The following is a 16536-nucleotide window of genomic DNA, read 5'->3' as shown; positions in this document are numbered from 1 at the left end:
TAACAAAAAGTCAGCTGGCAGGGCTGTTCTAGGACTGATTAATTCATTATTCAACAACACCATTGGGAACCAAATTCTTTCCATTTCTGTTGGCTGATTCTTACTCTGGCTATCTCATGGTCTCAAGATGGCAGCCACAGCTCCAGCTGTCACAACCAACCACCTCAAACTTAATGGAGTAAAACGACAACCATTTTATCCTTCTCACAGATTCTGTGGGTCACAAATTTGGACAAGGCTCAATGTGGATAGCTTACCTCTGCTCCACAGCGTCTGGGGCCCTGACTCTCCTTCCGTAGTTTTTTTTTCCCCGTTTTTTTTTTTTTAAGATTTATTTATTTATTTTGAGAGAGAGAGTGCATGCACGTGCATGGGGGGAGGGGCAGAGGGAGAAAGACAGAAGCAGACTCCCCTCTGAGCAGGCAGCCCGACGTGGGGCTCAATCCCAGGACCCTGAGATCATGACCTGAGCAGGAGGCAGACGCTTAACCAACTGAGACACCCAGGGGCCCCAATAAATAAGATATTTTTTAAAAATAAATAAAATAAAAGCAAAGAAAACCTTCCAGAGAAACTCCCTATTGGATGTGCATGCTTGTCTCATTGGCTAGAATTTAGTCACATGCCTAAGCCTAAAGCAATCAGTGGCAAGGAAGATATAAGTTGCCCAGCCCATGGCATGAATTTCTTTTCCCTTTGCCTGACACCTGCTTCTTAGGATTCCCTTGGAGTTTGGAATAGCCATCCAACCGAAGGGCTTCTTAAATTAATTAATTTATGTAAGGAATTTAAAACAGTTCTTGACACAGGTTAAGCCCCACATATGTGTTTATTGCTGTTACTCTTATTATTTTAGAATTTTTTTCTTCCCTGATGCAAACAAAACTCTTCCATGTGTTCCCTTCCTTCCTGCCTAGCTCACTAGTATGAGGGTGTGAGTTCTGGAGTTGTGTTGGCCATTTTGTGACCAAGAGGCAAGGAGCCTAGAATATGAAGATATTCTTCTAAGGAAGGTGGACCTAAAGAGTAGGAAATTGGGTCCTTGGTGATATCAATGAGCTGTTGCACCAAACCTCCTAACTCCAGACTTCTTATTAAATGAGATAACCAAATGTCTTAAGTCATGTTAATTGGGTTTTCTGTTTTTTGCAGCCAGATGCATCCTCATAAACCCACCTCTGTATGCCCAGCATGGAACCTAGAGAAGGTGGTGAATTAATATTTGATAATATGGGGTGCCTGGCTGGCTCAGTTGGTAGAGCATGCATGCAAATCTTGATCTCAGGGTCGTGAGTTCAAGCCCCATGTTGGGCGTAGAGCTTACATTATCAAACATATATTTGCTAGTTAACATTTGAATCATATAGGAGATATCTGAATACTGGCATATGACTCTTTTCAATAGGCATGCTGGAATTACAGTTGCAAATCCCTTCTCGGAGATGCCAAGGCCTAACAAAAATTTTTGAACTGGATATATTTTGGTGTGGCCTGTTCGGGATCCATTTCTCCTGGTAAAGCTCCTCAATTTTTCTTTGGGAATAACTCCGTTTTCCTACTCCTTCATTTGGCTGAACGTATGACTCAGGTTGGCTCAGTCAGAGCACTCCATCTCCAGAGCACAGTGGCAAGCCCTCCCTTGTCCCTGCTCACGACAGCCTCTGCGTCCGCTGTTCCCTTTGCCTGGGACATGTTCTACTACTCTCCTGCCAACGAGAAGTCTTCACCTGGCCAGTTCCCATTCATCCCTATGTTTCAGCTAATACCACCTTCTCCTTCAAAAACCCTTCTGCATGGTGCACTGGGGTTCCTATTGCTTTTATATGCCTAAAAGCTTTCCCATCCTACTTTTCTGGTGACTGTTTAGGTTCAATCGTATGAAATTGCCAATGTTCTGCCATTTCTAACCTACAAAACTGGCGATTTCATGTGGTTCGACCTAATATTATTTTAGTAAACTCCTCCACCAGGCCACACAAGCCAGACACGTGACCCCCCTACCTGGCCAATCAAAGCATTACATTGCTTTGGATACTACAGTTGGAGTAGGAATGTCATGTGACTCCAGTCAGACCAATCAGAGCCCTTCCCTGATTTTTTTTCTCATTTAGTATTGGAGGAGATTTTGCCATTTTACCTTTGGGGCTATGGTGCTAGAAGCATCAACTCTGTGTCTGTAAATAAATGGCCATTTTCCTCACCACGTGTTGTTGAAGAGGATGAATCTGAGCTGGGAGAAACAGAGAAGAGAAATGAGTGAGTAAAGTGCCTGGGTGGAATTGAGTCTGGGTTCCAGTCTCTAAGGCCAAGTTCCTTGTAGCTTTACCCTTAATTGTCTGCTTCCAAGGTATATGAGCCAACGATGCTCACTTTTTATGTCTAATGCAGGGAAGCTGAGTTCCTGTCACTTGCTACCTAAAGACTCTGAACTAATACGTGTCCCTGAACCTTGGGGCAGGGGCAGGCAGCTCTGCTGGGTTCCCAGTCTCCTGCACTTCTTACAGCAATAGGGCTGCGATTGGCCTCAGCTCCAGGAGGGCAGGGACTGAGTCTGTCTTGGTCACTCCTGGGTCTCCAGTGCCCAGTACAGGGCCAGGCACAGAAGAGATACTCAAACATTCCCCTCAGATGATACTACGCCCTCTCTCACCTCGTGTACCTGTTCCTTGGGTTTAAAGCTCTTAATTTTGAAAAACAAGCATGGCAATGGCACTGATTAATATTTCTCTACCAAATGGTGTTACAGGTGAAGGAAGGCGGTTGGAGTGTTATCCAAAGAGCTGAACCGGGGACCATGTTGGTCCCAGGTATGTCAATGGGTGGATACCAAATTCTGAGATGGCAGTTCCTAATTTCATTTTGAAGGCACATACACCCCACCCCAAAGCTTGGGTCTCCATGGAAATCAGACCGTATACCACTTCTACGGACAACCCTCCATTGGCTTCACATAGCTCTGAGAATAAAATCTTGACTCTTGACCCCAGCCCACAAGGTTCTGCGGAATCTGTTCCGTGTTTGTCTCTCCCCCCTCCTCCCCTCCCACTTGCTCCGGGCCAGGCATACTACCTCCGAAACAGCAAGCACCCTTTCCTCAGGGCCTTTGCACACGCTATTCACTTTGCCTGGAATGTTTTTCCCTGGCTGTTCCTATAAGGGATTTCTTCAACTCCAGCACCACACTTCTCGAGCCCGCAACCTAAAGTAGGCCTCCCACTCAGCCCAGCCCATCCTGTTCTCATTCTTTCCTTGGCACTTCTTTACCCCGACACATTATTTACATGCTTGTTTACTGTCAACCCCCTTCTAGCTCCATGGGGCAGGGGTTTCTTGTTTTGTTTGATGCAACTATTTTGTTCACTGTTGTATCCCCTGCACAGGGCCAGGTACATAGTACATGCTCAATAAAGCTTTATTGGGTGAATCAGAGACAATATAGTCAGATGGTTGGGTGTGCAGGATTTGGAGGCAGTAAACTTTCCAATCATGGCACTGCCATTTCGTGGCTGTGTGATCTTGGGCAAACTCCTTAACCTCTCTAAACTTCAGATTCCTCCTCTAGAAAACTGGCTGCACATACTACACAGATCTGTTGCAGAGGATAAATGCAATCACGCAGAGTAACTCCATTTTGCTGGGCTCTGGGTTGCAAAACTCTCTACTTGCATTGGGGAGGGTTCGTGAGCACAGTGCCTGGCGTGTGGGAAGCCCTCAGTATCTAGGAGTCGTGATGATGGAGATGGATGTGTGGCTGGGCCCCTGGGTGAGGGAGCCTCATGGCCTGTGAGTCTCTGGTGCTTCTGTCCTTGCTGCCTCCCACCCTGTCTGCCCAGATCCATCCCCCTCCCTCCTGCTCTGTTTCTATTTCTGTCTTTCTCTCCTCCTCCCCAGGCCTCAGGGGGCCCCTGGCTGGCAAGAAGCCTTCTTCCTCCTTCTCCAGGATCAGGAAGCATTTTTCACTGCAGGCTTTCCCCTCCCCAAGGGCTGGGGCACCCCACCCCACCAACTTCCCTTCCCCAGCCACAGCCCTCAGCCTCACCTGAGAAACTCCTCTCCCCCACACCGTCCTCTGTGCTCCCAGCAGACTCCCTCTGCACCTAGGATCCCCCAGATTCCACACAGCAACCAATGAGCTTTTTCCCTCATCCCCTCCCCAAGGCAGACTTTGGATACCCATGCTCGGCTAAGGTCTCGGGGGCCATTCCTTAGCCACCAGACGGACACCAGAGGCAATACAGTGTAGCAGTGAGGGTAGACAGAGGTCAAACTGCCAGCTCCCTTATTTCTTCACTTGGGGGCCTTGGGCAAGTGACTTTCACTTCTCCCTGGTTCAGATTCCTGACTGTAAAATGGGACCAAACATACCTACTCCAGTTAGCTGTCTGACCTCAGAGAGAGGAGCTGAGCTTAGCACAATGCCAGTGTGTGGAATGGACATCTAGCAAATGCTCAGCAGAATTCTGTGGTTAAGAATATGGCCTCACAAGTCAGGCTGCCCGCCTTTTTAAATCCCAATTTTGCTACTTCCTGCGCTGGTTCTGTGACCGTGGGCAAGTTACTTAATTTTTCTGGGCCTCAATTTCCTCATCTGCAAAACGGGATAACAGCACTGGACATCCAGGATTGTTTAGCAGATTAAATGAGTGCTTGGCACATAGTAAGCACCCGCTAAATGTTAGCTAGTATTATTTTTATTATTCCCCACCTCTAAGTCTCTCAGGGGACCGGAAGCTATTTCAAGTCTCCCTGGTCCCAACTAGTCATCCTTCAGGCAGTCTCACTTGAGTCCTTATGCTGTAATCCAGGTCACGCACACACATACACCCCAAGACACACAGACACACACACAGGTCAGCAGAGCGGCCTCAGACACAGAAAAAAGTTTAATTCTGCTGCGGCGGAGGGTCCCGGCTCCGGCAGGGAGGGGGGATTTGGTTTTGGATTTTGTTCATGTGGGGATTTATTTGGGAATAGGGGAGAGTCTGGTCCTTCCAGTGGGACCTGCCCGGGAGAATGTGTAGGGAAGAGGTAATCGGGAGAGATGGGGAGACTGGACAAGAAATGGGAGGGCAGAGGGAGAAGAGACGACAGGACAGAGAAAGGAGAGACAAATAGGGAAGGACAGACACGTAAGACAAAGACGACAGAGGGCGGGACAGAGACAAAGGGAACAGAGAAAGTGGGACCCCAAGCCAGACCCGATGGGACCAGGGAGGTGAATGGGGGGGGGGGCTTGGAGGCCGCCGCGGGACAGAATAGGATCTAGTCCAGCCAGATACAAGAAATAGGCCCCTCGCCCCTGCCCCAGGTCCCGGGCGGGGGGAAGGGGCTCGTGTCTCAGTGCTGCAGTGTCGGGGGGGCCCTGCCCCTCCCCGCGCTTCGCTGTGTAAGGCACCGGCTCCAGCGAGGTCCGCGAGCGCGCGGGGGGAGGGTCAGGAGTGGGGGCAAGGAGTCCGTGGAGGAGGGGGGCCCGGCTGCCCGCCCCCTAACTCCCCCTGGCCCGGGGGCGTGGCCAAGAGCCGCAGACGAGGCAGCCCCGCCCTCTCCGGAGAAGAGATGGGCGAGTCTCCGCCTCTAGTCCGAGGACTAGGCGCCGCGCTTTCTCCCCGGAGTCCTGCCCCAGCGTCCGGGCGGCTGGGCGTTTGTCCGCTGCACCCAGGCGTCCCGGCGCCCGCCCGCCGCTCACACGGTACTCTCCAGCATCCACTCGGTGCTGGTAAAGGCCAGGCGTGCCCTGGCGGAGCCCAGCCCCAGGTCTCCGTCCTCCCCGGCCGCGCCCCCTCCGGCCCCGTCCAGGTGCGGCGTGGACCGGTGGCGCTTTGTCCGCCGGGCGCGGCGCGGGTAACTGTGGCTCTGGAAGAGCGCCCCGTAGTCCCCGTCGAACGAATAGCGCTGCTGCGGCCTCGGCCGGGCCGGGGCCCCCCCAGGAACCAGAGCTAGAGTGGGAGGCGCCGAAGCTGGTGGCCCCAGGGCCCCGGAACGGCTCCTCCGAGGGCCCGCCGCGGCCCGAGACTCCTCCCCAGAGGTTTCCTCAGACGGCAGCAGGCACAGCGAGGTCGCCGAGCCGCCCAGGGAGCGTCCAAGGACGGTCTCCGGCTCCGCGGAAGCCGTCTCGGCCGCGGTGGCCTTGGCTTCGACCGCCACGGCAGCAGCAGCAGCGGGGGACGCCACTTCACGCAGCGCCTCATAACGGTCTTGCGCCGGCGGGGGCGGGGCCTGCGGTGCGCCTGCGCCGTTGGTCTGCGAGCACACGTGGCTGACGCGCGGCGGCGACCTGGAGGTACCCTTGACGCGGCGGCTGTCCCCGTCGCCATAGACCTTATAACGGATCATGAGCAGAACGATGAAGACGAGGACCGATGCGACGATGACGCCCCCGATGGCGATGATCATCGTGCCACCCAAGAAATGGGCCCTCAGTGGGCGGCAGGGCGCGGGATCCCCAGCTGTGGTAAACTGCACGCAGCCCACCACTCGCGTGGCCGGCAGTGCCGTGGCCCCGTCGTCGTAGACAGCCAGCACGCACAGATCGTAGGCGCGGCCTGCTGCCAGATCATTCACCAGGAAGGTCTGACTGGTGGATGGGATCATCCTGCAGGAGGGGACGGCATCAGCGCTGGGTTAGCTCCCCTATGAAGTGCATCGCTTCGTTTGCATGTCCCACCCGTGGTGACCATTGGGGACCAAACCATACCTCCCTACCGGTATTTCACCCTCTATGGGACAGTAGCAGCCATTTAAACGACAAATTCCCATCCTATCAGGACCCCTGCTACAGGCCCTGCCCTCAGAGCCACTCCTTGTGGTGTCTTGTCACCTATTAGGTACTACCTGCCATTCCTGTTCCTTCATCTACATATCCTGGCCCCCGCAAGGGAGGAGTGCTATAGCTTTTAAGTCCTGACCTCAAGGAAAACACCTCCTGGCAATGTCTCACTTTTATTGCGACAAATGCCATTCAAGGTCTCTTATCTACATATTTCCATCTTTTAAGGGGCCCGATTCAACAGGCCACCTCCCGTTTCCTGTATGTCCCCTCCTCACTCAACTGGACAATGAGGTCAACTCACACCCTCTGTCTTACTTCTACTGGCACAATGAATCCTCTTCTAGTTCCTCTTTTCCATGTATTCCCATCCTTTCCGGGGAAACTGATTTAGGCCACCCCCTCATCTGCATGTCCCACCTTTGGGTAAATACATCAAGCTGTGCCTATCTTCTGGGACAGTTACCAAACCCCTCAACTACATATTCCAACCCACTAAGGGGCCATAGCTATAGGCCACTCCCCTTTTGATTGACCCGTGGCTTCCAGGCCACACTCCCAAGGCCTACTAGGGATGGTTTCCCTACTGTACCTAGGATCATGTCCACTCTTTGCATGTCCTGCAATCAATCACCCTGTGTTTATGCTCTGCCCCATACCACCAGAGGTCATGAAATCATGCCCCCCCCAGGTAAATTTCGTCTGTAATTGGGTCAAATGTAACCAAGCAAGCATGCCCCTTTCTTACTATAGGCCCCTGCCCACCAGTGAGGGGCAGTGTAAAGAAGCGGTTAGGCTGACAGTCTCAGAGCCTTTGTTTGAATCTCTCTTCCACTTGCTAGCTCTGTGACCTTAGGCAAGTTTCTTAACCTCTCTGTGCCTGCTTCCCCAAAATGGAGATATTAAGAACTTCATCATAGAGATAATGTGACATGTGAATGAGTTAACACACCTAAACCCTGGCACTGAACAATTTCATCATGATTAGCTTGCATCCCTCCCAGTGTTGGCCACTAACTCTTGCTGCGGCTTACACTTTACTGCCAATTGCACTCTCCCCATCTGTAAGACTATTCCCTAGGCCTTGACCCTCTTCTGCTGGGCACATCCCTTCTGTGCCGTTGGCTAAGCCAGGACTGCCACGTCCACAGGAATTCGCATGTCCAGCACTCAACCTCACAAGCCCTCCTCACCTACGAAACTCTTAGCGGGTCACCAGAGACAAGGACTGCAGCCTCATCTGCCCAGGACCAGGCAGCAGGAGCTCCATCTCCTGAGAGAGGCCACGCCCCCATCTCCACAGGCCTCCTCTCTCAGAAACTTCACATTCCCTCCAACCAGACCACCTCTGGCTCCTCTGGTCCTGAAGCCCACCTCAGCTCCCTTAGCACCAAGAGCCACCCTTCAACCAGCAGATTTCAAGTAAGGGCCCCACCCCCTCATTAAGGCCTACCCACATTTCCAACTGACCCCCTGCCTGCCATTTCACACACCGCCCCCCACCCCATCCAACCTCGGACCCCTAGCTGTAAGTCTTCCTCTTCCCCTCCTCTCCCCAAGAGGCTTGGATTCCTTTTGCTCCTTCCCCCAAAGTAACCAGTTGCTAAGGGCTCCCCACTTTTCAAGGACAGAGGCTGGCTCCTTAAGAAAGCTTCAGCCCCTGTGTCTCTAATTGGCTGCAAGACCTAAGCAAGCAGCAGAGCAGGCTTCTGGTTGGATGTCACCTCCACCCGTGGCAGCAGTGAGGAGGTTAACCCCTACAGCACCATAGCACAGGCATCTGCAATGGGGGACAGAGGACTGGAACTGTGGCCTTATGGGGACAGGAAGAGACCAGGGGTTTGCCACCCTGCGGGGGACAGAGGGCCACCAGTATCTACATATATGCAGGGTCTGAGGATCCCCCCACCCCACCACATAGTGGCCAAGGGTTAGACAAAGAATGAAAGAGAGAAACGGAGAGGTGGAGAGTCCCAGGAACCAAGAGTCATTTACAGAAATGTATTATCTTTCTCCCCTAATCCCTGCCTGGCAAACAGTAGGTGCTCAATAAATGTGTGTTCAATGTCAAAAGGGCAAGATTAGGAGTTAGAAGGCTAAGGCCTGGAATCCTGGCTCTGCCACTTTTCTCTGTGACCTTGAGCAAGTGATTTCCTCCCACTGAGTCTCAGTTTCCATGTATATAAAATGGGAGGGTGATCATCGCTGCTTCACAGCCGAGTTGGGAAGATCGAATGAGGTAGCACAGGGCCTAGCACAGAGCAGGAGCTCAGTGCCCAATAAGGGCAGGAGGGAAAGAAGGTACAGACGGAAAGAGGCAAAAGCAAGAGAATAACAGAGATGATGGGAGAAAATAACCTTTTAATGTCTGCCTATACCGTAGAGATCTGTCCACACCAGGGCAAGGGCTTCTAACCCAGTGGATGGTGGACATAACTTATGGGTGTCTATAAAATGGGAGGGGGTATCATCACTGCCTTGCAGCAAAGTGGAGAAGATCAAATGATCATTTATATGTTTTCTCATACTTTTCCTTTTCTGTTCTGTAAGGTACCCAATGGGTTGATACAGTAACACTAGTATATAATCTGTAAATATAAAGGTAACTATAAATATGTAAGTGTGTGAATATATTTCATGTTCCAAAATGTTTCACTGACAAGGTGCACAACCAGACATGTCTGGCCAGCAGTGGTACAGACCATGAACCCCAGAGAGCAGAGATCATGCTGGGCACATTCACGTCCAGCTTGTGTGGGGTCTCAACGAAGATTTACTAAATGCATGAAAACCAGAAAGAGATAGTGGGACAGAAGTAGAGAGAGAAGGAGACAGGGCAAATGAGAGCCCAAGACAACTCCTCACGGCCATCTAGAGAACCCCAGCTGAGCAAGAAGGCCAAGGGAGTGGACAGATGAGGGGAGGGCCCCCGGAGTAGGTGGGGGCTCTTGGAACTGCAGCACCCACCTGTAGACAAGGGAGTCATCCGCGGAGCTGTTGTACTGGACCTGGTACATGCGGATGCCGGGCACAGGCCTCTGGGCGGGCCAGCGGATGAGCACCGAGTTCGAGGTGAGCTCAGCCGCCACGAGCCGGCGCTCAGCGGCCGATTCGTTGGCACCAGGGCGGCCGGGCGTGGCGATGTCAGAGGAGCCAGGCTCAGTGAGGGGCGGCGGGGCGGCCGGCGGCGGCGCCATCAGAGGCAGGGGCACCACGCACACCTCCACGGGTGCCGTGGCTTCCCCGGCGGCGTTGGAGGCGATGCAGGTGAAGGTGCCGCTGTCCCTTAAGGTGGTGATGGTTACATCCAGCGTCCCATCCCCCCGCACCCGGGTCCGGGTCGAGTTCCCCAGCAACCGGCCGTCGGGTGCTACCCAGTGCACCACGGGCTCGGGGTCCCCCACAGCACGGCACCGCAGGCTGACCGCCTGGCCCTCCACCACCAGAGCCCGGCCCCCCGCCTGCCGCGTGATCAGCGGGGGTTCACACAGGAACTCCTCCTCCGGGATGGACCAGAAGTAGCGGTCGGTGAGGTGCTCGGGGGTGGCGCACGTCTCCAGGTCGTCCTCCCGGGTCAGCCGCCGCAGCCAGAGCAGCTCGCAGTTGCAGTGCAGGGGGTTGCCGCCGAAGCTGACCGTGAGCGGCGTGGGCGGCTTTGGCCCCGAGCCCTGGGACCGCAGGAAGAGCCCATCAGGGGGCAGTTTATGGAGGCGGTTGGAGGTCATGTCCAGGCGAACCAGTTTGTGCAGCTGCACGAAGGTACCTTCGGCGATGTGGTCGATGAGATTGTGGTCCAGCGTGAGGGTGTTCAGGTTCACCATCTGGCCCACCGCCTCCCACGGCAGGGCCTCGAGGTTGTTGTAGGACAGATCCAGGTCCTCCACTGTGGACAGGAAGGCATCGAAGGCGGCGGACTCCACCCGGCGGATCTGGTTGTTGCCAAGGATCAGGTGGCGGAGGTTGCCCAAGCCGCGGAGCTGGTCGCCACGCACCTCGGCCAGGCGGTTGCTGTCGAGGTGAAGGGCGCGGAGGGCGCGGAGGTCGGCAAAGGCGCCGGCGGCCACCTGGCCGATGGTGTTCCGGGACAGGGTGAGGTGCACCAGGCTGGTCATGTTGGCGAAGTCTCTGCGGCGGACGGCCGCGATGAAGTTGTCAGTGAGCCGCAGCTCCACCACGCGCCGGTCGATGGCCGGCGGCACGAAGAGCAGGCCGGTCTTGGCGCACAGCATGGTCAGCGTGGGCGCCACGTTCTGGCAGATGCAGCGTCCGGGGCAGGGCTGACCGCGAGATGCCCCAGCCCAGAGCAGCAGCAGAAAAGGCAGGGCGGCGGGCGGCGGCGAGAGGAGCGCCGAGGAGAAGGGGCCCGGAGCCATGGTGCAGGGGGAAGGCGGGAGGAGTGGGGCGTGAGACCTGCAAGGGAAGGAAGGAGCCCGGTTACCCAGGAGCCAGGCTTGACCACCAGCCTGGCCGCCCACCATGTCCTGCTAGGAGTCTGACCTGGGTCCCTCCCTTCCCGACATCCGGGCAGAACAGTGGCAGGAGTGACCATCAGCTGGCATGCATTTTATTGTTAACAGACAATATTTTCATGCTGGTTGGTAAATTACATTGCCCCACCCCCTGAGTGTCCTAATCCTGACTCTGACCCTCCTCTAGGAGGCCCAGACCTCTCATGATTTCCCAACCAGAGGGATGACACCTGGCCCAGCCTGGGCCTTCCAGTACCCACTAAATATTTTTGAAAAATCACAGCTGACTAGGATTTAAGGTCATGGATTTCAAAGCCATAGTCCCTGGGTTCAAATTCCAGCTCTGACACTTACTAGCTGTGTGACTTCGGGCAAGTGTCTGAACCTCTCTGAATCTCGGTTTCTTCATCTGTAAAATGGAGATAAAAACAGGCCTTACCTCTGTGAGGATTAAATGGATTAACGGGCATAATGTACTGAGAACCATGCCTGTCACATAAAATGTGTTCAACATGTAGGTGATTGTTATCATCACGATCGAGTGCCCGGTATGTGCCAGGCATAGCAGTGTGCACTGTTATTAAGAGTAAGTGCTCCGAAATCAAACAGACTCAGGTTCAAGTCCTGGCTCCCCCACTTGCTAGCTCTGTAACCCCAAACTAATAATTTCCCCTAACCTAGGCCATATTTTCCTGATTTGTAAAATGGGCTGATCATCGTACCATCTTCAGTGGGTTGTTGCAAGGGTTCCGTGGGCTCATTCAGGGGGGCCACACTCTGCCTCTGCAGAGCACAGGGCCTGCCACACAGTAAATATTCAATAAATGTTAAGGGTAACCCCCCCCCCAACACACACACACCCGTGGGAGTGGCCAAGAGAATCTGAAAGTAGGAGGGGCTAAGAAAAACACACGTCTTCCTGCTCAGCCTTGGGAAGTCCTTCTCTGAACCTGGTTTCATCCTGGGCCCTGATGAGCTCCCAAGCAGTGGGCAGGCTTTCACGCTCACATCAGTGGGCACATACAAGGCCCCATACGTGCCCACACTCACATGCACTCTCACACACTCACACTATGCCTCTGCTCCAGGCAAAACCTTCCGGCGGGGATTCCCCTGCGGCGCCTGCAGCCCACGACATGTCAGCTCCCATCACAACACAGGGTGGGTGGGGGGTGAAGAGGAAAGGATGGGAAGGGGGCGTCCCTGAAACTTTTTTCACCCCACCCCGCACCCAGTCTCTGCTGGCCCACCTCCTAGGAATCTGCAGTTTGGGGCTGTGGCCTGCTGTGGCCCTAGATCCTTCAGCTTGTGGGGAGGGGGACCAAGACAGTCAGAGAGAGAGAGAGGTGAAGAGACAGGGAAAGACAAGTGGGGGTGGGGTGGGGGGGATGGACTGGCAGAAAGAGAGAGACAGAGTCTGAGAGGGAGAGAGAGAGAGAGAAAGGGACAAAAAGAGAAAGAATCTGAGGGGCACTTGGTGGGTTTATGTCAGCAGAGCAGGTGACTCTTGATCTCATCGCACTGAGTTCAAGCCCCACATTGTGCCAAACGCTTACAAAGATAAGTAAACAAGTAAGTAAATAAATAAAAGGAAAGGAAAGGAGAAAGAATCTGAAAGAAAAGTGCAGAGGCAAGGAGCCAGCCTTAAGCCAAGAGAGACCAAAGAACAGAGGAGGAGACACAGAGAAGGGCACTGAGATCAAGAGATGAAGAGAGGAAGAGTGAGCCAGAAGAGGCAGGAGGAGATCCTAAGACACTATAGAGAGAGACCAAGACGGAGACAGAAAGAGATAGAGGTGGAGAGCCAGTGCCTGGGCTGGAGAGAGGACAAGAGGCAGAGTCAGGGCGTCCCACACCGTATCTCTAAGCATCCCCCATTCACTGGTCTTGCGCTTCGCCTGGCAGACTGCTCTGTCTCAGATGGAAAACCCTGGCCTGAGAGGTGGAGCTCCTGAGTTCGGAGGCCCAGCTCTGCACTTGCTTGGCCTCCCACAGCTCGGGTGGGACTCAAGTTGAAGGAATAATAACAGCAATGGAAATAGCTGACATTTATTGAGAGACAGTGCAATGTCGCAGGGAAAAACTGGGACCTGATGGCTGGGGCTCATACCCCAGTTCCTGGCTGCGTGACTTTAATCGGGTGACATCCTCTCTTTGTGCCTCAGTGTGCTCATCTGTAAAATGGGGATGATGATAGCACCTGCCTCATGGCGTTGTTTTAAGTATTCCGAGATAATAGAGTATAACATGTTTAGAATAGTTCCTGACAGAGTAAACCCTGCATAAATATTAGCAACCATCACCATCATCATCATTATTGTTATTATTGTTATTACTATTTTTATTAACTTATCATTTTCTCTGGCTCTCTCTCAGTCACCAGCAGGTCAGGTGACCAGGAGATCGTCCCACACACACAAAATGGTAAACCATGTCCATGTCACTCTCCAAATGCAGGGGGTCAGTTCATGTCATGAAACTCTCTGTGCCCTCTTCCGATATCATCAGGAGACTTCTCTGTCCCAACCACCTTACCCATCCAGAGAGGGGATGCCTCCAGGCCTGAAACCCCCACCTACCACCCATGCCCTTGCTCTACTACGAGCCCTGACCCCAAACACGATGCTCCTGACCTTGTTGGCCCCCCCACCCCCGCCCCTTGGACACTGCCATACCCTGCCCTGTAATCCATACCAGGCAGGGCTTCAGGCCTCCAGCTGGCTCAGAACAGGCCCAATCACTCCACATCTCTCTCCCCAGCCTGAAGGACCCCACTCACCTCTCTGCAGGGAGTCAGGGCCTGGGCCGGTACCTGCAAAGGAACAAAATGACCCTATTAGCATCCTTTGGGCTCCTCTCTGAAGACCTGCCTCAGAGACCATCTCCGCCAAGGAAGTCCCTGGTGTGATCATTCTCCCTGCCCTCCTGCTGCAGGCTCTGGACGGTCTCAGACAGACCCAGCAAGTCGTTTCTGGAATCCAGGGAGTCTGGGCCTCAGGACTATTCACCCTCCAAACTCAGGAGTCCAGGACTTAACCCTTTGTCCTCTGCGGGCTCACCAGGCCAGAGACCCCAGCCCCCTCCTCCCTCAAGACCCTGGTGTCTGCAACCCCAGACTCTTCCTTCTTCAAACTCCAGAGTCCAGGCCTCTGTTTCTTCTTTTCTCAAGACCCAGGAATCTGGCCTCCCAGACGCCTTCTCCTTCAGATCCAGAATTCCAGGCTCCCAGCCTCTTCCTTCCAGAGTTCACATCCCAGTCCCTCAGCTTTGAAGAGCTGAGTGGTACTGAAGGTAGGAAAGAACCAGAGGTCCCCATCCTCGCCATTACACCATTGTCACACCAACATGTGTGGACCTGCCAAAACCCACATGGACCCACAACCCAAGTCTCTACATGTGGGTTTCCAGGGACACACCAGCATGATGTGTGCCCCCCACCCTCCATGGGCTCTTGGCTCAGCATGCAGACACACTTGTGTCCTTGGACCCCATGTGTGGACCCCAGCATACCACAGGCCACACCACATAGGCCCCAATCTCACTGAGCCAAGAAGTGAGGTCAGCCTCGTGCCAGGGAGACAGACACATGCGTGCATATTGCCCTGCACGCATACGTTTGAACGGATTCAAGCCCAATCCGCAGAGACCAACACTGACACATAAATGGACTCACAATACAGACACACACCCTCAAGGTGGACACACCTGCACACAACCACACATGTACAACACTGACCTTCCTTTGCACATTCATACATACTCGTGGACACACACAACAGAGAAACCCACGTGCCCCCTTGCAGACAACCAGATACACAGTCCTACAACAGATACACACTTGCACACTAGCCAACACATAGGGGCACACACATATAACATATAGTCACTTGCACACACAGGTGGTGCACAGGTACATGCTCTTAAATGCCCAAACACACCCCTACACTACACACTCATACAACTTCACATATCCCCCAGGATGCATGGTCACAAAACTGATCCATCCCCACACCACCAGATGCACAAATGAACACATTAGCAGATACTCATCTCACACACATACACAGAACTAAGCATACACAGACACACAAAACTGATACACACTCAAACAAGCACACAGGCACAAAAAGATCCACCTTGCACAGACATTCGAGATGTTCACTCATTACAGACACATGCTCACACAACAGCCCTGTGAGGGATTTTACACACTTCCAAAATACACACAAAATATTGAACCACAGTAGCATAGTCAACAGATAGGCATAGATTCACACTCACACACAGTCATGAACACACATCCCTCCTAGTTCTGAGGTACCCCCACCCCACCTACTTCCCAGGCCAAAGAAATCTTAACATCCTTCCCTCCCAGCACACCCCCCCCACCCCCAACCAAGGCACCAGCCAGGGCCTGAGGTCAGAGTTCAGCAGGTGGAGTCTCAAAGGGTTGGGGGGCTGAGTCCTAGAGCCCGGTTACAAGGCAATCCTCGCACTAGCAGCCCAAAGGTAAAAAAAAAAAAAAAAAAAAAAAAAAAACTTCGGGCCCATCTGTCCATCCCTCTGCCTCTCATCCCTCCATCTGTCCACCTACCGGCCGCCCATCCCCCCCTCCCAGGCACCGGGAAGGGGAAGACATGGCCGTCTCCCCCAAGGACCGCTGAGGACCCCCCAGTTGACATGGACCGAGGGAGCGGCAAACTCCCCTCCCCCAAACCCTCACAGAGGCCTGGACCCACAAGCAACGAGCCCCAGCCCCCGGCCGGGAACCTGACGTGGACGCACAGACACACACCCTCGGAGACATACAACCCGCAGACACACACACACACACACACACACATACACAACACAAATGGACACCCGAACGGGCACACCCGGCTACACAAATCCTAGGATGGACATCTAACCTGGACACAAACACCCAACGCAGCCAGCCCCGAGCACACGCGCTGGGGGGGGGCGGGGGGTACCCACACCTGGGCACACAACCCACGCACACACACCTGCACACAGCCCCTCTGATGGGCGCGCGACAGCCCCCCAGACACACAGCCGGAGGGGCAGCCACTCGGGGGGACACACGCGCGCGGCCGGACACAGCACCTCGGCTCGACACCCAGCACACACCCGGATGGCCACACAAGCAGGGCGCCGCACACGCCGGCGCCGGGCACACACAGGGCCGCGCGAGCGCACGCCGGGCCCGCCGCAGCGCCGCGGACACACACTCACACGCTCGCACGCTCACACCCGCGCTCCCACCGGCGCCCCCGCCCGCCGCCTCCCGGGCCGCTGCGG

The 16536-nt window shown here is 54.2% G+C and overlaps 1 protein-coding gene across 12 annotated transcripts in view; it reads right to left on the bottom strand.

Moving 5' to 3' along the window:
* Window positions 1-4864: 4864 nt before the first annotated feature.
* Window positions 4865-16536, bottom strand: part of LRFN1 (leucine rich repeat and fibronectin type III domain containing 1) — a 16316-nt gene continuing 4644 nt past the window's right edge. The window contains exons 2-6 of one of the 12 annotated variants that reach the window (XM_034672392.1): window positions 13930-14047; window positions 11958-13409; window positions 11590-11644; window positions 9734-11176; window positions 4865-6592 (exon numbers count right to left, since the gene is read on the bottom strand). In XM_034672392.1, the coding sequence (XP_034528283.1) occupies window positions 5683-6592; window positions 9734-11139 (2316 nt within the window). In that variant the 5' untranslated portion in view covers window positions 11140-11176; window positions 11590-11644; window positions 11958-13409; window positions 13930-14047 and the 3' untranslated portion in view covers window positions 4865-5682. Of the gene's footprint in view, window positions 6593-9733; window positions 11177-11589; window positions 13410-13929; window positions 14048-16241; window positions 16504-16536 lie in introns of those variants that run through there. The other 11 variants (XM_034672393.1, XM_034672390.1, XM_034672395.1 and 8 more) reach the window with 11 other exon arrangements.

Source organism: Ailuropoda melanoleuca, chromosome 12 (genome assembly GCF_002007445.2).
Source record: "Ailuropoda melanoleuca isolate Jingjing chromosome 12, ASM200744v2, whole genome shotgun sequence".
NCBI lineage: Eukaryota > Metazoa > Chordata > Mammalia > Carnivora > Ursidae > Ailuropoda > Ailuropoda melanoleuca.
The sequence above is the reverse complement of the archived record's forward strand: the minus strand, read 5'-3'. Positions and strand labels throughout refer to the sequence as shown.